The sequence below is a fragment of the Sturnus vulgaris genome, chromosome 3 (assembly GCF_052056855.1).
Source record: "Sturnus vulgaris isolate bStuVul1 chromosome 3, bStuVul1.hap1, whole genome shotgun sequence".
Taxonomy (NCBI): Eukaryota; Metazoa; Chordata; class Aves; order Passeriformes; family Sturnidae; genus Sturnus; species Sturnus vulgaris.
In genome coordinates, this window is record NC_142245.1 from 111828662 (window position 1) to 111853840 (window position 25179).

Consider the following 25179-nt stretch of genomic DNA (forward strand, 5'->3'; position numbering starts at 1 on the left):
GCAGCAAGTGTCCACCTGTGAATCAGCAACCCTGCCAGTGGTGGGATGCCACTGACCAGGAGTGACCACAGCATTCCTCACCTCCCCAGACACACCAGAGGGACTCTGTCCCTTTATTTCCCCTCCCAGAGAAAACAGCTGCAATGGGGAAAATCTTTTTGGCATCACTTTTGGTGCAAAAGGCACCTGGTTTGATATAAAGGTGAGTGTGGTCTGTGCTTCCCAGGCAAGATCCACCCCCATCCACTTCTCCTTTCCAGGCTGTGCCAGGTTCTCAGGGCAGTTGTGGAACCCCTGAATGGTTTGGGCTGGAAGGGACATTAAAGATCATCTCATTCCAACCCCTGCCATGGGCAGGGACACCTTCCACTATCCCAGATTGATCCAAGACCTGTCCTCGGACACTTCCAGGGATGAGGCAGTCACAGCTTCTCTGGGTACCCTGTGCCAGGGCCTCGTCACCCTCACAGGGAGCAATTTTTTTTCCCTAAGATCCCAGTTTTACTTGTTTTAGACAGGGTGGGGAGGGGATCTGAAAGCTGTGTCCCATCGCCCTGACAGGCTGCCCTCTCCATCCATGGACTGCATTTCTGGTGCAACTCCTTTCCCTTTCGGTCCCCTAGCCCAAGGAAATCAGTCTCTCTGTCTCTCACAGCTTTCTTCCTTATGAGCTCTCTCAGCCTAAATTAATTTTCTATCCAAATCCACTCTCAGCCCTTCTGTGTCTTTTCAACATAAAATTTTGACACTCCCCTGCCCTTGTCAGCTCCTGGTATCCCTTTCCAGGTAAAATATTTCTCTCTGGGCCAATCATTTCTGTAGGAAAGGAAACAATGATGTAATGAGAGAGCTATGCCAACCAGCTGAGGCACTGGTCAGATAGAGCCAGGGAAAAGTCTTCCCTGGGAGATGAAATTCTTGTTCTGATGAATCAAATGGGAAAATTCCCACTGACCTCAGCAGGGTCAGGCCCCACTGCCAGAGGGCTGACAATTCATTCATTCACTCCAGCATCTCCATTCACTGATGAGCAGCCCAGTTACCCTGCCCAGGTCATCACTGGGACTCCAGCACACACAGGGAGATGCCAGCACTCCCCTGGATATCCCCTGCAGCTGGATGAAGCCTCAGGAGAGCCAGAATACCCAGAGCTGGCTGTTGGCTTGGGAGCTGATTCTGCAAACAGGGACGGGGCTGAATCCAGAGCCGAATTCCAGCCCAGTCCCAGCCCATCCCTCTGACGCACGCTGATGTACGAGGACAGCACGGGGAGGGGTTTGGGTCAAGGCACCTCTCCAAACCAAACAGTTTATTTCTCACATTCATCCACAGGGATTGCTATTTGTGCTCCTCATCTGGGAATGCTCAGCCACCGTGGTTACAGCCTGGTTTCCTAGGAAAGTGAGGAGTGGGCTCTTGCAGCTCACCTTGCACATCTCCCTCGAAGTCACTGGGCTTTCTGCCCCTGATCTGTTTTGGACCTACTGGCCAGCCCACCAGGAAAGGTGGAAATGCTCAGTTTATAGGGAATATTGTCCCTCTGGCATTAATGTGTATGCTCACAGGCATGGTCCTGCTGTCTCACTGCTGTGTGTTCCCTTGTTTTGCTGATCTGGATGGAAATAACCTTGAAAAAAACCCAACAACAACAACAAAAAAAATCTGTCGATATTTCTGCCCAATGAATAAGATGAACTGAATTCCCTTCCAGTCTCACACAGAGGGAGGAGAGAGAAAGCACCAAGGATACAGTGGATGGTGGAGAATGGCACTTCCAGACCTTATAAAACTGTTTCTTGATGTGGTTTCTTGACCCCTGAACATGCCTGGGGCAAAGCAGCAAGCTCAGCTCATGGGGAGTTTCTTGAACAGCAGCATGAGCTACTTTGGTGTAAGTGTATGACAGAGAATGCTGCTCAAATTAATTAAACCCTAGCTGGAGTATCCTGCAACCCTGGGGAGGAGGAAGAATCATAAAAACATCACAGACTCCCAGAATGGTTTGGTTTGGAAGGGACCTTAAAAATCATCCAACCCCCTGCCATGGGCAGGTGAAAGCCAAATCAGGAGTAAGATTTTTGTGGGAAATTCTTGACTGAGCTTTGAACTCCAGCTGTCTGAACCTAATGGAGCTCAGAAGGCTACAAAATTGGAGTTCTTTAGTACTCACTTAGCAGACCTATACCTAAAGGAGATGCAAAAATCACCCTGACATCTTGGGATGTGTATTTGGGATCTCTGCAGTCATGCAGCCAGCCAGGATAGACCTCTACCCTCGTGCCAGGTCTGTCCACCAGCACAAGCCTCCTGGATAACTGGGGATTTTATCCCTCAAAGCATGGCATGGATTCTTTCAGCAGGATTTGTTTGCTGTTCCCAGGCAACAGGCCAGTGTCTGTTTGGCAAAGAGAGACAAATCCTCCTCTTGTGCCCTGAAAACATGATTGTGATGTGCAGCCAGGAGCAGGATGGTGTTGGGTGGGCTCCTGCCTGGGGAAGATGAGGTGCCACAGCCGTGGGCAATTCCTTGGATCCAGGTTGTCTCTTCCATCCCTGGAAATCCCACACAAACCAGTGCAACCCCCCTGCTTGCCTGGATCTTCCTCCACCCCCGAGCAGGAGAAAGGGGGTCACATTCCAACATTCCACCTGCTCACTGGAGCTCTTCCACCTCACCACAGCCCAGCTCCAGGGCGTGCTGGGGAGATAAAACAGGTCAGGGTTCAGAGGCTGAACCTACACGAGTAAATCAAACCATGTGAGGCTCAGAAATGAGTGGCTACTCAAATGTGCTGTCGGAAAATGAACTGTTCTCCACGCTGCTCCTTGGCACAGTTTGGAGGTGGGCACATGCCACGAATGATCCATAATTGACACCTGGATGTGGCCCTGCACTGGAAAGAAGTTAATTGCACAAGGTGTGCTCTGACCATTTTCTGTGGGGCAAAAACCATAATTTCTTGCTGTGTACAGCTCTGGGGGCCTCAACTTAAGGCAGACATGGACCTGTGGAAGAGAGTTCTGAGAAGGCCATGAAGGCTGGTCTGGAATGAGAGCCATGGGGGTTCTGGACTAGGGCTGAGCCCAGAGCTGAGCCCAAGATCATTTCTTCACAGGTTGAATTGCAGGACTCAGTGCGTGCTTGTTTGGCAAAATGCTGTCAGGGGATTGGGAATAGGAGGTGGCATCACAAGCTGGCAAAAGGGTTCATTCACCCAAGGAATTGCTCCTGCCGTCAAAAACTTATCCCAGGATGCATTTAAAAATCAGCCTGCTCGGGTCCTGGCCTGAAGGCAATGAAGTCAGTGGGAACATCCCTCCCGTTTGGGGCCAGAGAGCAGATATAGATTGATTCTGCTCTTCCCAGCCCCAAAACCTCTCAAGCGCCCAGGAGCCGATTCCTGTGCCACGTGTCTGAGCACAGATCAGCCTTTGTGCATGGTGAGCTCTGAAAAAATCCATCTGCTGGCAGGTTGGGAGGCAGGGGAGGGTGGGAGGCTGCTGGGCCAGCCCCAGTAGGCTCAGCAGAGGCTGAGGCCAAAGGGAGCCAGGCCAGCTGTTGTACAAGCAGCTGCCCGAGGGACAGAGATTTCCTGCCCCTGATTTCTGCAGGAAATCTGGCTTTTGTTGGTACTGTGTAGTGCTGGATTTCTTTCCCAAGGCACATTCTGCAGCTCAACCCATGCATCACAGCTGCAGAGCAGGGGCTTGTGGTGGTGTGCAGGATGGTCCCCAGCCTGGTCCCCATCCAAACAGCAGCATCCAAGCAACTCCAAGCACAAATCACCCTCTGTGATGGTGCTGCTCCCACCACAGGAGAGCAGCTGAGATGGAGACAAACACCTGGAACTTTGCCATCCGTCATTGGGAACGCTGTGGTGCCCTGGCTCTGTGCTCCACATCCTCTCTGGAGAGCACCAAGCCATCTGCACACACATGTTCAGAAACTTCAGGACACACACCCAGAGCAGGACACTCACAGGAGCATCCACACACTCTTCCCTGCTTGGACTGCAGCTCAAGACTCCTTTCTGCTGGATAAGCTCTGCTCAAATTCTTTGCTTTGGATGGAATCCTTCCCTGTGAGGGTGGGGAGGCCCTGGCACAGGGCGCCCAGAGAAGCTGTGGCTGCCCCTGGATCCCTGGAAGTGTCCAAGGCCAGGCTGGATAGGGCTTGGAGCAACCTGGGATAGTGGAAAGTGTCCCTGCCCATGGCAGGGGTTGAGATGAGATGATCTTTATTGTCCCTTCCAACCCAAACCATTCCATGATTCCATGATTCCATAGTTCCACAAAATCCCACTGCACCATCTGTCACACTGGAGATGCCAATCCTCAGAGGTACAAGGTGTGTTATTGTCTTCCACCCAAGCAGAAGGGCAGAGCACCAACACTTTTCCAGAGGCTCACACACATCCTTGTCTCCAGCTCTCCCCCAGAGGGGGGTTTCCAGACCCATCTCCCTTCCCAGGCTGTGCATGGCTGGTTTTCAGGACACCCTGGTGGAGACCTCAGTGTCCCCTACTCCAAAGTCCGACTGGTGAAGGCCCCTTTATCTGCACTGTTTGATGAAGGTGATCCTTGTTCTGTTCAAGCAGCCTGAAGGACATGGGGCTTGCATTTTCCAGCACTCTCTGGCATCCAGCCTGCAAAGAAAAATCCATTGAGGTGACTTCTGAAGGGAAAATGGGAGACTTGGTGATGGCCTCTGCTGCATCATCACTGTAAAAAAGACCTTTATAAAGTTTCTATTTTGTCCTCCTCCATTTGTTGTTGACTGGGGACATTCCTGCTCATTGTTTGCTTTGTGTTGTTTTCCCAAGTTGAAACTCAGGTCTCACCTCGGTTGATTTCCTGGAACTGACCTGGAGAACTGGTACAAACCCAAGAGACTGCCAGGATCCCTGGGAAAGCTGTAATCCACCAGCTTTCCTAACACCACGGAATATTGCAGGGAGGTATCCCAGCTTTCCCATTGAATAAGTACATAAATGAATAAAATATTAAATTTTTTCTTGGCAGTTGTAAACAAAACCTTGGCAAGCATCCTCTCTGCAGCCTGGAAGTTGGGAAATTGAAGCAGACCTATGATTTTTTTAAGGATCCCATTATTTTCAGGCCAGCTTTTTGTGTTGGGGAGTGCTGAGGGGGAGACTGGATTTTTTCATGCTTGACAGCGTCAATGCTAAACACAGAGAGTGAGAGCTGGAAATAAAAAAAAAAAAAAAACAAAACAAAACCCAACACTTTGATGCTGCAAAACCCAACACTTGGACGAGATTTTAACATCACATGCTCGAGCCTTCAAACACAGAGCCAGACTGGGTCAGTCCCAACATCCTGTCTCCAGCAGCAAGCAGTAGCAGACTCCCTAGTGCTCAGTGTAATTGTCAACAAAATCCGGATTTTTCCCCCCCTTTTTGGTGTTTTTTCCTTCTATTTTTTCCCCTTTATTTCCCCTTTATACTTTTTGTCTGTAACACGGTTTGACTGAGAACAAGCACACCCCGTGCAACTGTTTGCTGTCGTGTTGAAATGCACCTGAGATTGACAAAGTTCCCTCCAGTCCAGGAAAATTACACAACCCCCCCTGGCCACTATAAATCCAGGATTTCCCTCTTGTTCCTCCCTTTAGTGCCCTTCACTCCTCCTCGGGGTGGAACCTCCACCCACAGCGAGCCATGAGGGTTCTCCAGCTGCTCTTTGCAGTCCTTGTCATCCTCCTCCTCCAGGGCACTCCGGGTAAGGACAAAATTCTCACAGGGCTTCCCGCAGGACTGTGGAGAGAGAAAAGGCAGGTTCCTACTCTGAGGTAGAAGAGGACAAAGCCCTCAAGCCAAGGCTGACCTCACTCGTGCTTCCAAGGGCAAAATTTCTCCTGAGATTGTCTCCATGAAGTCCCTGGATGAAGCTGTGCTGAGTTCATAGGTTGTGCATCCCCTCCTCTCTGCGCCCTCAAAACTCACCCAGAAATGCTGAGCCTAAGCCTGAGCTTTGCTCCAGGATAAAAGCCTCATCCTCCACAAAACAAGGAGAATCCCATTACATTCTCCATGAGTGGAATACAGATGTGGCAGATGCAGGAGTGACAAGAAGGTTGAGGAAGGTGATTTTCACCCTCTGGTCTGCTCTGGTAAGATCCCACCTGCAGAGCTGCCTCCAGCTTTGGGATCCCCACCATCAGAAGCTGATGGAGCAAATCCAGAGGAGGCCATGGAGATGCTCCAAGGGCTGGAGCCAGGCTGGGAGAGCTGGGGGTGCTCACCTGGAGAAGAGAAGGATCCAGGGAGAGCTCAGAGCCCCTTGCAGAGCCTAAAGGGGCTCCAGGAGAGCTGGAGAGGGACTGGGGACAAGGGATGGAGGGACAGGACACAGGGAATGGCTTCCCACTGCCACAGGGCAGGGATGGATGGGATATTGGGAAGGAATTGTTCCCTGGGAAGGTGGGGAGGCCCTGGCACAGGTTGCCCAAAAAGGCTGTGGGCTCTCCATCCCTGGCAGTGTCCAAGGTCAGGTTGGACAGGGCTTGGAGCAACCTGGGATAGTGGAAGGTGTCCCTGCCATGGCAGAAGACTGGAAGTAGATGGTCTTTAATGTCCATTCCAACTCAAATCATTCTGTGTATCCTTGATTTTCTAAAATCAAAACCATCTTTTGGGGGAAAAAAGACAGAGGAAAGGCAGATAATTTACCTTTTTTTGTCTGCTTTCTTCTGAGATTCTGGTTTGATAGAAAAATGTTCCTTGGCTTGGCATTTTCACTGACTGCTTATATACATATGTCAGAGATTCAGGTTTCATTCAGGTGTGAGGTCACCATGATGTTAGCAGGACTTTGGTGACATCACAGAAGGCAAACCTGATAACCAAGAAGAGGAGATTTATTTGCTTCAGCTATTTATGCTCTTACTTATTTAACTGAAGTCCTAGGGACAACCAAGGGAGAGAGAAGGGTTTGCCCACTGCACTGGTGGTGTACCCCCCCAGAACCCCCAAACTTGATATTTCTACTGTGTCTAAAGAGATGCTTCTCATGCCCTTTCAATCAAAACAGCAAAAGGTTTGAAAAACTCGAGCAAACAAAAACCCCAAAACACCAAGAAGCCAAAAAATCTCCGAACAAACCAAGAAGTGAAACGCCTGTTCTAAAAGGCACTTCTCTGTCTTTTGATACTCTCCCATCTCACCTAAATCATCTAACTTAACACAGCCAACCCAAACCTGGCTGTCTCACCCAGGCCAGTCCTTAGGAGGCTCCCAGTGCTTTCTGGATGGAGAAGCTCCCCCCGAGCACATCTGATCCTCACCATGGAACCAGCTGAATCTCCCTGCTGCCAGACTGAGAACATCCCATTGCCCGGCCACCAACACCAGTGGAATTCCCAGCAGGTTTTGGGGGCTCTGAGTAGGTTCCAGCTCTCCTAACCAGGTTGCCTGTCCTCTTTCCCCAGCAGCCAGAGGCCTTTCAGACAGCCAGCAGTGCAGAAGCAACCGTGGCCACTGCCGGAGGCTCTGCTTCCACACGGAGCGCTGGGAAGGGAGCTGCAGCAACGGCCGCCTGCGCTGCTGCCGGTGACAGCAGCCACCCCAAAGTGATGTGACAGCCCCAGGAGAGCCAGCCCAGTGCTCCTGCAGCCGGAACTGTACACAGAGCCTGCCCTCAAACACCCCCGTGCCTCCGCTTGTAGCTGGGTTTGTCGGCCGCCAATAAACCTCTTGGGTTTCTATGTCCTGCTGGGTCCGGAGTGCTTCCCTCTCAGATGGAGCATCCTGCCTGGAACTTGGGGGTTGATGGTGCTGGAGGTGCACTGGGGGATCCAAATCACCTGCACAGAGGTGGCAGATGTGGTATAGGAGTGAGGGGTGCCCTTCCAGAGTGGCAGCAATAAAGGGATCTGCTGGGCTGGTCCTTGAACGCACCCCTCCACCTCTGTCTCAGTCACTGCCTTCAACAACCTCAATTTCTAGCTCTGTTCAGAAGAGGCCATGGCAGGATTCATCCTCTGCAAGGGGATGGATCCAAGACAGAGGTATGATTTTCCCTCCAGGAGTTCCTCTCCCATAGCAACAAGGTGAACCTGGGTGGGTGACTCAGGTTATCCAACCTGATCTCCTTGAGGATGTCCCTGCTCATTGCAGGAGTGCTGGACTAGGTGACCCTTAAAGCTTCCTTCTAACTCAAACCATTCCATGATTCTGTGATCCACCTCTGTGAGGAGGTAAAGGTGGGTAAGGCTGAGAAATCCCTGTGAGGAAAACAAACAATTCACCCGGTCTCACAAGGATTGTGGTGGGTTCTGCATCTGCCCTGCTCCTGCATGGAGCAATTGCCAGGTGAAATCTTAATTCCATAGTGCAAGTTATTCCAAATACTATCCCAATATCATCCGAGGGGTATCACTGCCCCTTGTCCTGCACTAGCTGATTTACAGAGTAGAATTATGAGTGGGAATGAGCCAAGACCAAGTTCACTTCCACTCCTCACCAGAGAGGAGTTGCTGGGTGTGGATTGCTGTTTACTGAAGGAAGGGGAATTCTGGTGTGCAGAACTTCCAAAGCAAATCCTCACCTTGGAGGTGGTGAGGTGGAAAGGAGCAGGAATAGAGATGTCTTGGAGCTGTGAGTAGAGAGATGGCTTGAAAGGGTATGAAAACCTCCTCAAGAGAAAAGCTGGAAGATTTCTCTCTGGAAAACACCCAGTGTGGTAGTAGGACATGGAAGAAATGAGGTGGGCAAAATTCCCACCCTAAAACCCCCAGCTTTACTCCTGGCTTCAACCTAAACCCACTGTGCTATCCATCCCAAAGGCACCAGCATTGCCCTGGGGGAAACCAGTAAAACCAGTGACCCAACCGTGCCAGCCAGTGGAGATCTGACCCATCTCTGGCTGGACTGTGAGCAGGGAAAGGTCCCCTCACTCCTCCTACCACCATGAATTGAAGCAGTGAGGGCTCCATGCTGGGATATCCCACCTTTGCTGGTGTGGCTCTGCAGGCTGCACACACGGTGGGAATGCCTCCATGCAGTCCCCTCTCCTGGATGATTCCCCTCTCCTCTGAGTGACAGCCTGGCTCTTCAGGGACCTCGGAGAGCTCAGCCAGAGGTTAGCAGCCACTGTGGCTCGTATGAGCCATCATCCCCATCGAGAGATAAGGCTCCCCTTGATAACAGGACCTGCCAGAACTGAGCCTCCAGTTTTTCCACCTTTTTGAAGTCTGCCGGTGAAGTTTCGCAGAACTTTTGTCTTTTTGCCAAAGTAACCAACTTCCAGCTCCAGCCTTTTGCCTTCCCTCCTTTTCCCCGGCCTCCTCCCCCTTGCCTTCCCTCTTCCTCCTCACTCCTCCAAGCGCAGCCCCTCCGTGGGGCTGATAGGGATTTTGGGGGGAGGATGGACACGGTGAGGGGGTGATGTCATCTGTTTTTAGGCCCTTCAGAGGGTTGGACACGTCTGCCTCTACCCAGCCTGGCGCCTGGGAGCAACTGGGAGCCTTCCTCTGGCAGCCACCCCTGCTCCTTATCACGGGCAGGATGACAGGATGACATCCCGGGGCCGGGATGCCGGAGCTGCGAGGGAAAGGAGGTGGGGAGCCCCTGAATGCGAGCACAGGGTGTGCACAGGGATGTGTCTGTGTGTGTGTCTGAGCTCGCTGGCAGCAGGGAAATCGCTCCCAGCAGGATGGAGCCGGCTATCAGCCGCCGGAGAAGGGGAAAGCGCCTCGGTGCCAAAGCCCGAGTCAAGGGCGATGCTGTCACCCAGGTCTGCTCCTGGGAAGGTTTAACCTCTCATAGCCCAGGCAGACAGCCTGGAAAATCCGTCTGAAAAAGGTTTGAAGATGCTCCTTTGCCATCAAAGGAGAAGGTCAGGGCAGATGGAGGGAGATAAATTATTTTGTCCCATACCGAAAGCTCGGGTTCGGGAGTGCTCTCAGGCAGAGACCCGAACAGAAACAAGCGCTCTGTTCTGCAGGTTTGGTTTTTCTTGGGTTGGTCACCAGAGTGGGTACAAACCATAGAAATGTTTTTGGGATGGACCGCTGTGCCCTCCTCTTGTTTTGGCAACTTTCTTCAAGGTGGAATGGAAAACCTTCATTCTATGTAAAATTTATGTTAACACCACCCCTTCTTCTCTCCCCCAGAAAGGTGGTTTGATCAGAAAAGTTTGAAATATTTTTGGCTAAATCCAGGGAAACTTGGCTTCCTCTCTCCTGCAGAAGGAAAAAGTCTCCTTTTCTTTTCTTTTCTTTTCTTTTCTTTTCTTTTCTTTTCTTTTCTTTTCTTTTCTTTTCTTTTCTTTTCTTTTCTTTTCTTTTCTTTTCTTTTCTTTTCTTTTCTTTTCTTTTCTTTTCTTTTCTTTTCTTTTCTTTTCTTTTCTCTTCTTTTTCCTTTCCTTTCCTTTCCTTTCCTTTCCTTTCCTTTCCTTTCCTTTCCTTTCCTTTCCTTTCCTTTCCTTTCCTTTCCTTTCCTTTCCTTTCCTTTCCTTTCCTTTCCTTTCCTTTCCTTTCCTTTCCTTTCCTTTCCTTTCCTTTCCTTTCCTTTCCTTTCCTTTCCTTTCCTTTCCTTTCCTTTCCTTTCCTTTCCTTTCCTTTCCTTTCCTTTCCTTTCCTTTCCTTTCCTTTCCTTTCCTTTCCTTTCCTTTCCTTTCCTTTCCTTTCCTTTCCTTTCCTTTCCTTTCCTTTCCTTTCCTTTCCTTTCCTTTCCTTTCCTTTCCTTTCCTTTCCTTTCCTTTCCTTTCTCCTTGTGGGACATGGGAGTCCAAGGAGAGAGACAGTTCCCTACAGCAGTGGCAGTAATCTTAAAATAAATTTTATTTTGTGTTATTTATTAATGTTAGAAATAACGTTTTTCCCCCATTCTGATGGATCATCGTGCTTACTTTGGAGACCAGTGCTCTGGAGGGAAAGAGAGAATTTGGGGAGAGGATCTGCAGCCCCTGAGGATTAGGACAGAAATCTAAATAACTGGTAGGTCTCCATCCAGCTGGAAAATTTATAAAACTGATTTTCTTTTGCTTGGAGTAAATAAGGTTTTCTGCAAAAGTCATTCTCAGTTGTTGCAACTAGAGTGAGAAAATAGATACTGAAAAACTAGAAGTGCTATAAAATCAGAGGGAATGGCCTCAGGCTGTGCAGGGAAGGTTCAGGTTGGACACCAGGAGGAATTTCTCCATGGAAAGGGTGGTCAGGCATGGGAAGGGGCTGCCCAGGGAGGTTTGGAGTGCCCATCCCTGGAGGTGTCCAAGGAATGACTGCATGTGGCACTCAGTGCTCTGGGCTGGTGACAAGGTGGGGATCAGTCACAGGCTGGACTCAATGGTCTTGGAAGTCCTTTCCAACTAAATGATTGTGTGATTCTGTGTCAAATGAACCTCTGCCAGCCAAACCCTGGCACTTTTTTTATTTTCCCATGAATAAACTGGTGCCCTGTTCGTACATCCTGATAAGGGATAGGAAGAAACGTGGCCACTGGCACTGCCCTGTGCTGACCTCTGCTCTCCACATCAGCACAAAAGCCTGGCAGTGGCTCAGCCCCAGCATCTCAGAGGCTGTGTAATAAAGTCCACGTTTTTCCTAGGCATAAATAAATGACTTCACCCCTCTGGCGAGCTGCTCCGGGCTCTTTCAGCAGCTCCACGTGGAAGGGAGGCAGCACTGGAGCAGCACAGCCCCCTCTCCCCACGGAGGGATGGGGAAGCTCCAAAACAAACACCGTGGTGAGCAGCTGCTGGGCTGCTCCCCAGCACAACAGAGAAGCCAAAACCTTGTGGCTCTCAGTTTGGAAATGCCCCAGGGCAGGGTGGAATTCGGGGTATGTGCAGGGGAATGGCTTTGCACCCCAAATGAGGAGGATGGATGAGCCCTTTCTCCTCTCCACCTCCTTCCCAGGACCACAGCTTGCAGGACCCTTCCCCAAATCCCACAAATTCTTCCAGGACTATCCCCCGTGCCTAGGATGGACATGAAAGCTGTCAGGAGTCTTTATTGTCCAGATCTTTGTGCCGTTATCAGCGACTCCCACACACTGGAAGTGAGATATGTGTGACAACATTTTTTCCATCAGCGAGTTTATCATGGATGAGAAGAGTGGAAGGGGTTGGAGAGGGTGATGGGAGGAGGAGGAGGGAAGGAGGGGAGGTGCATGGGCATGAAACCCCATCCAGCCCATCATCCAGCCCATCCTCCACCCACCCCATGATCCCACATCTATGGAAGAAGGAGAGGAAAAAGAGGGTTTTGGAGCAATGTGTTGTCAAAGCAGATGTGTCAGACCCAAGGCTTCCTGACCCAGTAGAGCCAGTCCTAAATTCCTTGGGTAAAATCCGAAAACACCCTTCCTGCAAACACATCTCTTAATTCATATGGGTGTATGTACAAACGAGGAGAGCTTCTGCAAGGATGTTGGCTGGGCTAGCAGGACCCCAAGGGGTCTGACCCCCTCCTTGGGGTCAGGCAGATCCTTCCCAGGGCAGGGGGAAGCTCCAGCCAGCAGGAAAGACATTAATGTGGAAAATAACTCAGCTGTAGCAGACCACAACAGAGCTACTGGGACCCCAGCACTGCATCTGTGGTGGTGAACTGTGTGCTGCATCTCACTGGGTTTCTGCTGTTGCCACTTTCTCAAGCTCTGGGCCTACAGCCCAGGTTTGTAGAGTAGAACCTGAAGCCTGCCCTTCCCAGTCTTCATCTGGAGGAGATGGAGGGAGCAGAAATAGGGAATGATTCTTTAAGACTGGAAGTTCATCCCCAGCCTGGAGGACCTGATGCCAGGGTCCTGAGGCACCAAGAAACAGCGAAGTTTGTGCTGCAGGAGCAGCTGGGTGATGGGAAGATTTTAGGGAACTATAAAACTTGGTGATAGAGATGTGGAGCTGGCAGCACTTGCAATAGCAACACATCCCAGTGAGGTCTGCAGGACAAGCTAAAAATACAAATGTGATTTCACAGAATCATGGCATGCTTTGGTTTGGAAGAGACCTGAAAGTCCATCTTATTCCACCTCCCTCCATGGCCAGGGACACCTTCCACTACCCAAGGTTTCTTCAAGCCTCATCCAGCTTGGCCTTGGACACTTCCAGGGATAGGGAGTCCACAGCTCCCCTGGGCAACATCATCACCCCTACAGTAAAGAATTTCTTCCTAATTTCAAAGGCTCTGTACATTTGCTCTGGAAATTACTACGTTTGTTCCAAGTTCATGCATATCTCAAGTTTGCCATTAGCTCTTTTTCTCCCAGAGCTCTGGATGTCTGCTTGGCCCATAGCAGCCACTTCAAATGAAATGCAGTTGCTGGGATGAAAAACAGAAATTAAATAATCCCTCCCTCTAGGGTGCTGCTCTCAAGGAAAGCCCAAGAAGATGCTGCCTTGGTTTTGCTTCAAGGTGAGGAGTCTGGCAGTGCTGTCTTGAGACCATGGGGAGGTGATTTCCCAAAGGAACCAGCTCTGGAAGCAAAGGTGAAGCTGAGGTCCCCCTTGCTGGCATAGGAACTTTATCTCCCCAAGGAGGAGTTATGGATATGCCTGTTAGGATCTGCACGATGGACTCTGCACCATGAACAGTTAAGGATTTGTATTATGGACTCCACAGGCTGATGTTTCCAAGGATGAGGCTGGATGACAACACAATCCTTCAATATATGATCCACGGCCCAGGGGCAGCCCTATCTGAGCACCAGACAACTCCTGACACAGAGCACATGGAGAGAAAACACATGGGAGGGGGAAAATGAGGATGTTTTGTCTACTTGGGGCTGTGATTAGTTCTGGTAGCTGGTTTGGGGAGGTGGCAGCTGTGTTCCTGTGATTAATGGAAAGTTTCACCATCAGCATCGTCGCTCCTGGGCTGCCTGTTCCCTCAGGAGCTGCAATCTGCTGGGAGATGCTGCTCTGGGAGCTGCAATCTGCTGGGAGATGCTGCTCTTCAAGCACAGTTCGTTAGCAGGGTCCCCGGGGGGTGACAGACTGCGGTGGGTTAAGCACAGGCTGGAAAAGGGGCTTTTGGATTCTGTGAGCTGACACGGTGGGGGATGATCCGAGGTCCTGCTGAGTGTAGGCAGAAGCAATTCTGGCTCGAGTTAATCCAGTTATCAGCCCCCACAGCAGCCCTGTCACTCACCAGAGTCACGTGGTGAAATACTGCAAAAATGCCTTCAGAGATGGGGAGTCATCCCACCAGCCATTGTCAGTCACCAGCTGGACATTCCTGAGGTAAAACTGGATCCCAAAATATGTGCAGAGACCCTCTTCAACTTGGGCATGGGACAGAGATGAGTGGGTTTCTCATGGAAGAGCTGCAGCAGTGACTCTCTTACCAGTCTTAGACCAAAAAATGAGGTTTGTGGATGAAGATGGTGCAAAAAAAGATGGGGACAAGCTTTTTAGCAGGGCCTGCTGTAACAGGACAAGGGGTGATGGTTTTAAACTAAAGGGTAGTCAATTAAGATTAGATATAAGAAAAAGTTTTTGCAATGCAGGTGGTGAGGCCCTGGAACAGGTTGCCGTGGCTGCCCCATGGCTGAGAGTATTCAAGGTCAGGTTCTGTTCAAATCAGCTTTTTCAGGGTGGAATGGTTTGGGTTGGAATGACCTTAAAGCTCACACAGTCCCACCTCCCGCCATGGGCAGGGACACCTTCCACTATCCCAGGTTGCTCCAAGCCCCATCCAGCCTGGCCTTGGACACTTCCAGGGATCCAGGGGCAGCCACAGCTTCTCTGGGCACCCTGTGCCAGGGCCTCACCACCTTCCCAGGGAACAATTCCTTCCTAATATCCCATCCATCCCTGCCCTCTGGCAGTGGGAAGCCATTCCCTGTGTCCTGTCCCTCCATCCCTTGTCCCCAGTCCCTCTCCAGCTCTCCTGGAGCCCCTTTAGGCTCTGCAAGGGGCTCTGAGCTCTCCCTGGATCCTTCTCTTCTCCAGGTGAGCACCCCCAGCTCTCCCAGCCTGGCTCCAGAGCAGAGGGGCTCCAGGCCCTGGAGAATCTCCATTATTTCCTCTGGACTCTCTCCAGCAGGTCCAGGTCTCTCCTGTGCTGGTGACCCCAAAGCTGGATTCAATGTATATTTCTCTCTTCATTCTTTTTATGTTGGAGAGGGAAAGAGGGGCTGCTCTTCTCTGCAGCCCATGCACAAACCACTCACTGAGCCCTTCATTTTTTCCCTAATTATTTGCAGTTTTGTATCACGGTTGTCCTAGGCTCCACTTTCTCATATCCCATCTCATGTTCAGGATGTGTCACCAACCATATCCTGGCCAAGGTCTCTGTGTGCTCGTGGCTGTGACTCTGAGGCTGGAATTTCAGTTTCCATCCCCAGCACTGTCAGTGATGGCTCCTGGATCAGGTCACTGGGATGATTCTGCTGCTCTGCTCACACCCCTGACCACTGGCAGCTGAGCTGGGTGTTCTGCATCCCATCTCATCCCAGGGCACACCTCAACCTCTGCTGTATCTGAAGGATTGACCTCTTCCCTTCTGGGATTATCACCTACCAGACCCTCACTGCTGGCAAGTTACCTTGGCAAGACAGGGATAATCCTTCCCATCCAGGAGGGAATTAAATTTGTCTGCACTTTTAAATGAGTCACTCTTGGCTTTTCACACTGACCAGTGGGCACAGAGCTAAACAAGCCCTCGGCACAGTTTGTCCATCAGAACATTCCCAACAGGCTTCTGTAGGGAAGAGGTCCCAGAAAATGATTCTGAAGGAACACCAGGTTAGATGTGCCTCCAGTGCACCCATCTGTGTTTTGGGGAGGGTTCCTGCACAGGTTATGGCCGTGATCAGGATGGATCTGGATTGGGGTTTTATCCATGTAAATGTAGAAGAAAGGCAGTGTCTTGGAGTAATGACAAGATTTCCATGTGCCACAAGTGTGACCTGCTCCAAGGTGAGAACACAGACGTAATCAATGCCTGAGGGATCAGCAGAAAGTGGTGGTGTCTGCAAAAGCCAGCAGGAAATGCAGTTGTTGTGCTCTGCCACATTAAGATTAAATAGCAGGACACCTGCACAGGGAACCCGAGGCAGGACACACCTGGGATATGGACACAAGCCCTTGTCTCTGGTTTGTTTCACCCCAGCAGGATCCAAGGGACTGGTTCACACCGAGTCATAGAAACATGGAATCATGGAGCCATGGAATGGGTTGGGTTGGGAGGACCTTAAAGATGATCTGGTTCCAAACCCCTGCCATGGACAGGGACACCTTCCACTAGACCAGGCTGCTCAGAGCCCCATCCAGCCTCCAGGACTGTCCCTGTCCCTAGGATTGTCCCTCTTTAGGGACAGCATGCACCAGGCTCCCTCTCACAACAATGGGAAACAGGCCACTAACAGATTAATTAGCAGTCTTCACAGGGAGCTGATTACCATTTTTGCACGGGGCTGTTTTGGAGTTTCCCAGCCAGTGGGTGTGTGAGAACCCCTGCACACAGACCTGCTGAGCATCCCTGTGCTGTGAGGCTGAGACCCATTTCCCAGCACAATGAGAAGGATATTTCTGTGCTGCTTTTCTTCCAGCAGCTTCCTCCCGCGGCACGACGTCTGCTGTGATCTTCATTTCCCTCTTACCCTCCATTATTCCTCAATATTCCTCTTCCAGCTCCTTTTTCCTTATCTGCCGCCACTTTCCTGTTTTTCTTCCTTGCTCAGCACCCTCCAGCCTGCCTGGCTCCTGGACCATGGGCTCCTGTCGAAGAGTTTCCTCCTCCTCTGGCTGATGTCCTGCCAGAGATAGCCCCGAGCATCCCAGGGGAGCACGGGCATCCCGTGGGGTCCTGCCAGGACAGGGTGGCGGTGCTGACCCTGTGCCGAGGGAGGAAACAGCAGCCCTGGGCTCCCGGAATATCTCTGCTCTGGGTTACCCCAGGGATGCAGAGATAAGCAGAAAAAAGGGGGAAGGAGGAGGAGGTCAGGGCAGTTCAGCTGAGATGTTTGTGAGTCTTCTGGCACAAACATCAGTCTGGGCCTCCCCAGCAGGCGCCAGTGTCGTTTTGGGGGGCAATTGTTTGTTCAGCCTCGCTCACCTTGGAACGTGCAGCTCAGCACCAGGGCAGCGAGGGAGATGCTCAAGGCCATGGGGAGACAATGCTGGGAGAGCTGAGCCCTGTCACAGCAATTCCCAGGAGAGGATCCCCTCTCTTTGTGGTGTTTGTTGCCTTGGGCGAGTGCCAGTTCAGGGTTTGGACCTGGCTGTGCCTGGTGTTGGAAAGACTCAGGGCCACCCTTTACCCCTCAGATGGGACATACAGGCACTTGGTGTCACAGCCCATCCCATGGGGCAGCTGCCTGCAGTGTGGGGACTTCCATGGGTGATGTCCACCCTTAGTGGAGCAGTCTCAGGAGTTCTTGGCCCTTGCAAGCACCAGCAAACAGAGATTTCCAGGTACAAGTCCTTGGAGAGGCTGCAGATGCCTGGAAAATGCAGCAAGGCCCCTCTTAGGAGAGCCCATAGCGTTTTGTCAGCCCTCAGACCCTGAGGTCCATCCCAAGGCAGGTGACATGGGGACTTGGCACAGTGAAGGCTGCAGCCAGAAGTCACCACCTCTTTGCCCATGCCAGGAACCTGCTGTAGTCAAAACTATGCCTTGGCAGATAAATAAAAGACCCTGAAAGAGGAATATTGAGGAATAATGGAGGGTAGGAGGGAAATGAAGATCACAGCTACTCCTTCAGCACAGGCACAGCTGTAGATAGTGACATTCTATTCTATTCTATTCTATTCTATTCTATTCTATTCTATTCTATTCTATTCTATTCCATTCCATTCTATTCTATTCTATACTAGTCTAGTCTAGTCTAGTCTAGTCTATTCTATTCTAGTCTATTCTATTCTAGTCTAGTCTATTCCATTTCATTCCATTCTGTTCCATTCCATTCCATTCCATTCCATTCCATTCCATTCCATTCCATTCCATTCCATTCCATTCCATTCCATTCCATTCTGTTCCATTCCATTCCATTAAATTCATTCAAATAATTCCTGGTTCCATGACTGTGCACCACAGCTGTGTGTTGGGACATCTGCCACCCCGTTCCCTGGAGAGAAGAGTCACCTCAAAACTAAAAAAAGCCCATTCCAGTCCAGCTGACTTGTTACCCCATCAGCTGAGAAAAACACCGAGCTGCCAACTTCCCCTCCAAACCCCAAGACCTCTCCAAAGTCCCAGGACAGCATAACTTTACACTTAGGTCTTGGTTTAAACCCTTACACGTGACTCTGTTGCAATGAGCACAGAGCTGACTCAGAGCCAGTTCCCTCCACTTGCCCGCAGCCAAACCTGCTGCCTTCCTCTTGCTATATTTATCAGAATGATTTGGCTGGTTGGAAAGTGCTTGGAGAGGCAGCAGGGGTGGAGCCACCTTGGAGATCAGCCATAGGAGAAAACCTGGAGCCAGCTCCAGCCTCATGTGGCTGTTTTGAGATGGTCTTACATCCCCCTTGGGATAATTCCGGTGTAAACCTGGGAGGCTGCTCTTCAGCTGGTGAATTCCTCATGCTTTACAGATAATTTATAAGTCTTTTGCACCTCTGTGCTTGTCCTTGTTCTGGGGACCTGCTCCCCTCTCAAAACTTCACAATCCTCATCTCCAAACAGAGATTTCCAGGGAGAGATGCTGCCACTTTTTTCTACCCAGGAAATGTTCAAATCAATTTTTTTTTTGCACCCTGTCTCTCTGAACCCACAGGGATTGTCACTCTAAACTGGGAATTCTGACACATACAAGTGAAATCAGTGCATTTGAGTACCTAAAAAAGCTTTGTCACCCCCCACACTCCCCTGTAGCAGTGAGACCAGAGGAGGAGAACACACAAAACCTCTCCCAAACCTCCACAGTGAGACAGAACAGTGTTTGCTCCTCACTTTTCTGCACCCCCTGAGAAGATCTGTTTGCAGCTGGAAGCCTTGCCCGTGCCAGCCTGGAGGCGCTCCCTCAAATCCCTGCAGCTGCAGATGTTGAGCAATCTGTGCAAGAGGTTCCTGCTCCACGCCACAGCCCGTGGTGAGCACACACAGCTCTTGGGCAACCAGGCTTGCAGAGAGGATCAAACCCCTCAGGCATAGAGGTTTTATGGTGCTCAACTTCCTCTTCATTCCTGGAGCACACACCCCTGGCATTCTGGGCTCTGAATGTGTTTTATTTTTTTGTGCTGGGATGCTTCTCTGGACAACCTGTCACCACTCTGACAGGGAACAATTCCTTCCCAATATCCCATCCATCCCTGTCCTCTGGCAGTGGAAGCCATTCCCTGTGTCCTGTCCCTCCATCCCTTGTCCCCAGTCCCTCTCCAGCTCTCCTGGAGCCCCTTGAGGCTCTGCAAGGGGCTCTGAGCTCTCCCTGGATCCTTCTCTTCTCCAGGTGAGCACCCCCAGCTCTCCCAGCCTGGCTCCAGAGCTCCAGGCTTCAGAGCTTAAAATGAGACAGGATGAGACAGCCCAGCTCCCATGGGTATTCAGGATGGCAATTCCCAAACAGATGTGGGATGAGGTGACGGAAACCATCCTCTAGGAATGAGACTTGTTCAAAGTGGCAGGGTCAGGGGCAGATTTAGTGATTCTGCCAGAGATGTGACAGCAGGAGCTGCCCAGCTCTGCAATCTTCTGCTCAGCCAAAGAAATATTCTCCAGACATCCCTCTGTAAAACCTTCCCGGACCACGAGATGGCATCAAAAACCAGGGCAGCCTGAACCAGACAGGTTTTCCCTCTGTTCTGGCCTCCTCCAGCAAACCCAGACTTTCTGAGGTTCATCCTGCTGGGATGAATGGCACAGAATGTCTCTTCTTACAGGAATGTCACTTCTGCCCCAGGAAACTCCCTGTTGGCTCCCTCATCCTGAACATTTCTAAATAAATTAAATTTAAATTAAAACTAAATTCAATGTACTTCAAGCTTCTCCCACATCCCAAACAGGTCCAGGTACCCATCTCACAGGTCCTTTGCTGCTGACCATCAGAAAACCCTCCCAGCACTTTGCCCTTCCTGCCCCAGCTCCTTAGGAATGACCCCGATTTCCAGTCCCACCAGCTCTCCTCCTATTTCCATTTCCCCCCTGAGGCTCATGTATAAACAAAGCAGAGAACAGGGAGAACAGGGAAAACAGGGTTACCAGGAGAAAATGGGTCCCGAGTGGCCGGTGGCATGTGACAGACCCTCCCACGTCACCGGGAGCCTGGCACGGTGCCTGGTGAGATAACCTTTCACTGGAGCACCAAAAACAGCATTTTCCTAATAATCCTGGGAGGTTTCCCTTCCTGCTAGGAGCCAGCAGCTCTTCTGGCTTTGCAGGCAGTCAGAGGGTGCCAGCAGCACAACGAAGTCACTGCAGCAGGGCTCTCCATGGGCCAGCACTGTGGCTTTCTCCAGCTGGGCTCACTGTGGGATGGAGCCTTCCCGCCTCAGTTTTCCAAGAGGAAACCAAAAATGGCTCTGCAGAGAAATTGGTCTCTCCCTGAAGCCAGATTCTGCCTGTACCAGATACAATCTCCACACCTGTATCACCTTTCCAAGCCAAAAAACAACGTAGAATAAATGCTTGGGCCTGAGGAACCCCCCACCCACAATGGGTGTTTCATGCTGTGAGCAGGAGACATCAAGAGATGAAATCACAAGACACAAATGAGAATCCGGGGTTCTCTTGGCATAGACAAGGGCAATTACAGCCCCATTCCTTTGCCAGACATTTTGGGAAAACACCTTCCCAGCCCTGTGTTGGGAAGGAAGGCTCAGGTGAGTGTAGGAGGAGCCAAGAGCTCAGGCTCTGATCTGGGCCATGGCCAATGTCTGAGCCTGCAGAGAAAGCACAAACTGTGAAACACTCCCTCAAAATGCTCTTCCCAGAGCTCTTCCATTAAAGCCAGGGTGGCAAAGTTGCCCTGGTTGGAAGGGACTGACACACTCTGCAACACCCACAGAAAAGTGCTTTGGATGCAAATTCTCACATGTCACTGTCCCCATTTCTCTCTCACTTCTTCTTTTCAGTGGATTTTCCCCACTGGAGCCAGCTGGAGGTTTCTCTTTGAAGCACAAGGTCTGTCCTCATCCTTAGATGTCCTCATCCCACATCTGTCATCTGGGCAGTGTGTGACCACAGAGGGGCACAGAGGGGAAGTCAGGTCTCACTTTCCGTCACAAGCCAGGATGGATGGACAGAGATTGCAGCTGAGTGCCTCAAAAGCACAACCTCAGCAAGAAGTGGAAGAACAAGGGTAGGATCAGGTGACTGGGCAGAGCAGCTGAGTCCTGAGCACTTCCCACCACTCCTCAATTCCCTGAAGGCTGTGGAATGGCAGCAGCAAGAGCAAAGTCAGGCATGTACCACAAAGGGAGTAGAGATCCCAGTGTCTGCTCCAAAGTGTCTGAACATGCCTGACCCAGCTGGACGCGAGCCAGGTGTGCACAGGTGGGCAACAATGCCAAGGACACCTGGGCTGTGCCAGCAATGATGTGTCCAGTGGGACCAGGACAGTGCCTGTCCCCTGTGCTGGCACTGCTGGGACACCTCCAGTGCTGGGGACAGCTCAGGGACCCTCCTGACAGGAGGGACATTGAGGGGCTGGAGCGTGTCCAGGGAAGGGAACAGAGCTGGGGAAGGGGCTGGAGCACCAGGAGAGGCTGAAGGAGCTGGGAAAGGGGCTCAGCCTGGAGAAAAGGAGGCTCAGGGGGGACCTTGTGGCTCTGCACAACTCCCTGACAGGAGGGGACAGCCAGGGGGGTCAGGATCTGCTTCCAGGGAATAGGGACAGGACAACAGAAAATGACATCGAGTTGTACTTGGAGAGGTTTAGATTGGATATTAGGAATAATTTCTTCACCAAAAGGGTTCTCCAACCCTGGCACAGCTGTCCAAGGCAGTGATGGAGTGCCCATCTTGGATGGATTTAAAAGCCATGTAGATGCAGCATTTGGGGACATGGCTCAGTGGTGGCCTTGGCAGTGCTGGGAGAGGTTGGACTCGATGGTCTCAGAGAGCTTTTCCAAACTAAATTATTCTATGATATCTTGTATGGAAAGCACATGGCAAAAGTGCCCTGGAGTTAAGGTGTTTCCAAAAGGAAGATCCTGCACTACCTGGGGCCAGAGCAGCTGCCCCAACCAGCCCCACATTGATGGGGACACAGCTCTGGGGAGCTGCCCCAAAAGCTGAGAAACAAAATCCCTTGCCAGGGCAGAGAAAGTATATGGAATATAGATCCAAAATCTGTCAGATTCATGGAGGAAAACTCAGTTCTGATAAACACCAAGTTCCACCTTTGGCTCCAGGAGTGCTGCAGCCAAAACTTCCTGGGAGAGTGGGGAGACACGTCTGGCCATGCTGAGCAGTGGCATTCACACAGCTCTACAAAACTCTGTCTCAGACAAGACACAGAAAAAGTTTGTTCTGTATCTCTCTGATGTGCCAGATATGAAGAAAATCTTTTCCACCTTTGGATGAGAGCAGCTGGGTATGTCCTTGGGCACAGCTGATCATGTTTGCTTGGAGAATTAGGAGGGGAGACACCCCAGGAAGACACGATGGATGAAGCACAGGAACCAAGGAGAGGTTCTCAATAAAAACACATCAAACTATTAATGTTTAATCAAGACAAGGACTCTGCCTTACGCTGGTGCTGAGGATCAAGTTTATCACCCTGCAAAGGGACATAAACTTTGCAGGATCAAATAAAATCCCTGTCTTTGCCGCCCCACATCCATCCAGGGCCAGCAAGTTCAGCCCTCGGAGTCTCTCTGCTCGCCCAGATCTGGGCTGGATGAGCCCCAGCGATGGTGGGAAGAAGCTTTTTGCTGATGTCACCTGCTCCTGAGTCACCTGCTGGCCGGTCACAGGGCTCCTCGTGAGCCAGCCCTGCTGAGTCACCACGGCCAAGGGGTTGTGTAACCGGAGTTCCCTGTTCGCACGGATTTTTGGGGAATCGGAGCTCTCTGCTTGGAAAGATTTACAGAAAGCAGGGTGGGGGGAGGATTTTGTAGGATCCTCCAGATCTAGAAGAAGCCTTCAGTCTCTTAAGCAGCATCAGCACACAAGGCTAAAGGTGGTGCTGATGGGTGTCCAGGAGGTTTAGGACACCAAGAGCCCCTGATGCCCTAAATGATCTCCCATGCACACCAGGAGCACACAGTCCCCACCAGCCAGGACAGCCTCTCTTGCCCAACGAGACAGCAAAGCTCATTTTCTGTCTGGACGGAAAAAAGTCCTGTCAACAAACCCTGATTTCAACCAGACAAGCCTAAATCCATCAGAATTAGCCAACAACCCACCCAAGGCAGGTTTCAGTGAGGTTTTTAAGGCCACGTGTTCCAGAGGTGACTCTGGCAGACACTGAATGCTTGGGAGGGGTGAGGATTTGAGTTCAGGGTGTCCCAGCTCCCATGGAGAGGTGAGGATTATATTGGTGCCCAGCCCTTCTGTTGGAGTCAGCAAGTCAGGAGTCTCTCTGAATTCTTCAGAGAGAAATCAAAGTGCAGGGATTGAATTAAAGCTTTTAGAAGAATTAAAGTATGTTAAGCCACTCACACATAAGGCATAGGTGGGAGTTGAAGTTTTAGTATAAGTAAAGAAGTAAGTAAGTAAGTAAGTAAGTAAAAGAAAGAAAGGAAGGAAGGAAGGAAGGAAGGAAGGAAGGAAGGAAGGAAGGAAGGAAGGAAGGAAGGAAGGAAGGAAGGAAGGAAGGAAGGAAGGAAGGAAGGAAGGAAGGAAGGAAGGAAGGAAGGAAGGAAGGAAGGAAGGAAGGAAGGAAGGAAGGAAACAAGGAAGAAAGGAAGGAAGAAAGAAAGAAAGAAAGAAAGAAAGAAAGAAAGAAAGAAAGAAAGAAAGAAAGAAAGAAAGAAAGAAAGAAAGAAAGAAAGAAACAAAGAAAGAAAGAAAGAAAGAAAGAAAGAAAGAAAGAAAGAAAGAGAAAGAAAGAAAGAAATTGTAAATAAATAAGTAAAATAAGTTTAAAGTGCTTTATTAAATAAAAGTCTCAGATGCCAAAGTAATAGTACACGGTCTACTAAAATTTAAAAAACATAATCTTAGATACTAGAAATCCCTTAAAGTTCCAAGAACACTCTTAAACATAATAAAACTATAATAAAATAGTACTTACATTTTTCAGTTAAAACAAAATAAGCCATGTGCATAGTTTATACGTAACCTAGCGTACTAAAAAACTAGAATTCTAATAAGTTAAAAAGTAATAGTCTGAGTTTGTATCTTAACTTGTTAAAAAGTTGCTATATAAGAACATACATTAAAAAGAGTTAGTACATTTTACCATTGCATTTTACCATTACATTTTGCCATTACTTTTTACCATTACCTTTTACTTTTACCATTGCTTTACTTTACTTTTGCCTTTAAAACTAATGCACTTCTACAAAAAACAACTTTATGACAACTATCAACTTCTTAACACATTAAAAAAAACAAGTTGAGTGCCTAAAAGCACCCAAAAAACTTACCTCACACCCTTCCAGCAAGGATTTATCAGGCAGCATTATGGCTCCACAAAATCCTGTTTTAGTTGCCCTGGGCCAATATTTTACCTTGGCAGCTGATGCAGCCACATAATAACCATCATTATTCCCATCAAGGCCTCACAGATGTTCTGCTGCTGCCAGGGAGAGGAGTCAGCTGTGACTGACTCCTCAAAATCATGTCACAGAAATCTTAGAATCATAGAAATGCTTGGGTTGGAAGGAACTTTAAAGCTCATCTCATTTCATGCCCCTGCCATGGGCAGGGACACCTTCACCATCCCAAGCTGCTCCAAGCCCTGTCCAACCTGGCCTTGGACACTTCCAGGGATGATGCTCAAAAAAGGACACAAAGCCAAGAATAAAAGAACCTCAGAGGCAAATATTGTAATGCTGCTTCAGCAGTCAAATTATAGCTTTTAAAAGCATCTGAAAAGGATGAACCAGGAAAAATCAGGGTGGATATTCCCCAAAGGAGATCTGGCAGCCCAGCTGGACAGGCTTTGGGTTCAGGGAGGAGCACAATTCACTCCTACCCCAAGAACAGCAGAGCTATTTGGTTATTAAATAAATCTGCATTTCATATCCTTTTTGTAAGCAATGATGGTTTTAAACCCTGAAGATGAAAAAAGTCATACCTGCATTAATTAGGACCATTAAAAATTATGGTAGGAGATGAATATACATAAAAATTTATTTTTTTTTCTAAAACCTATAGGTGTTGGC

At 50.0% G+C, this 25179-nt stretch overlaps 1 protein-coding gene across 1 annotated transcript; it reads left to right on the forward strand.

The window, feature by feature from the left end:
• The first annotated feature begins 5630 nt into the window (after positions 1-5630).
• DEFB125 (defensin beta 125) lies at positions 5631-7730 on the forward strand. The gene is made up of 2 exons (XM_088162553.1): positions 5631-5742; positions 7454-7730. Exons 1-2 carry the CDS (start codon positions 5682-5684, stop codon positions 7573-7575), a joined length of 183 nt encoding a protein of 60 aa, XP_088018679.1. The 5' UTR covers positions 5631-5681; the 3' UTR covers positions 7576-7730.
• The last annotated feature ends 17449 nt before the right edge of the window (positions 7731-25179 follow it).

What these genes read in the sequence shown, in the direction of transcription:
- DEFB125 (XM_088162553.1), top strand. Translation starts at nt 5,682, where the DNA reads ATGAGGGTTCTCCAGCTGCTCTTTGCAGTCCTTGTCATCCTCCTCCTC. An exon ending in CCTCCTCCAGGGCACTCCGG is followed by an intron (nt 5,743 to 7,453) that starts GTAAGGACAAAA and finishes TTTCCCCAGCAG; the next exon opens with CCAGAGGCCTTTCAGACAGC.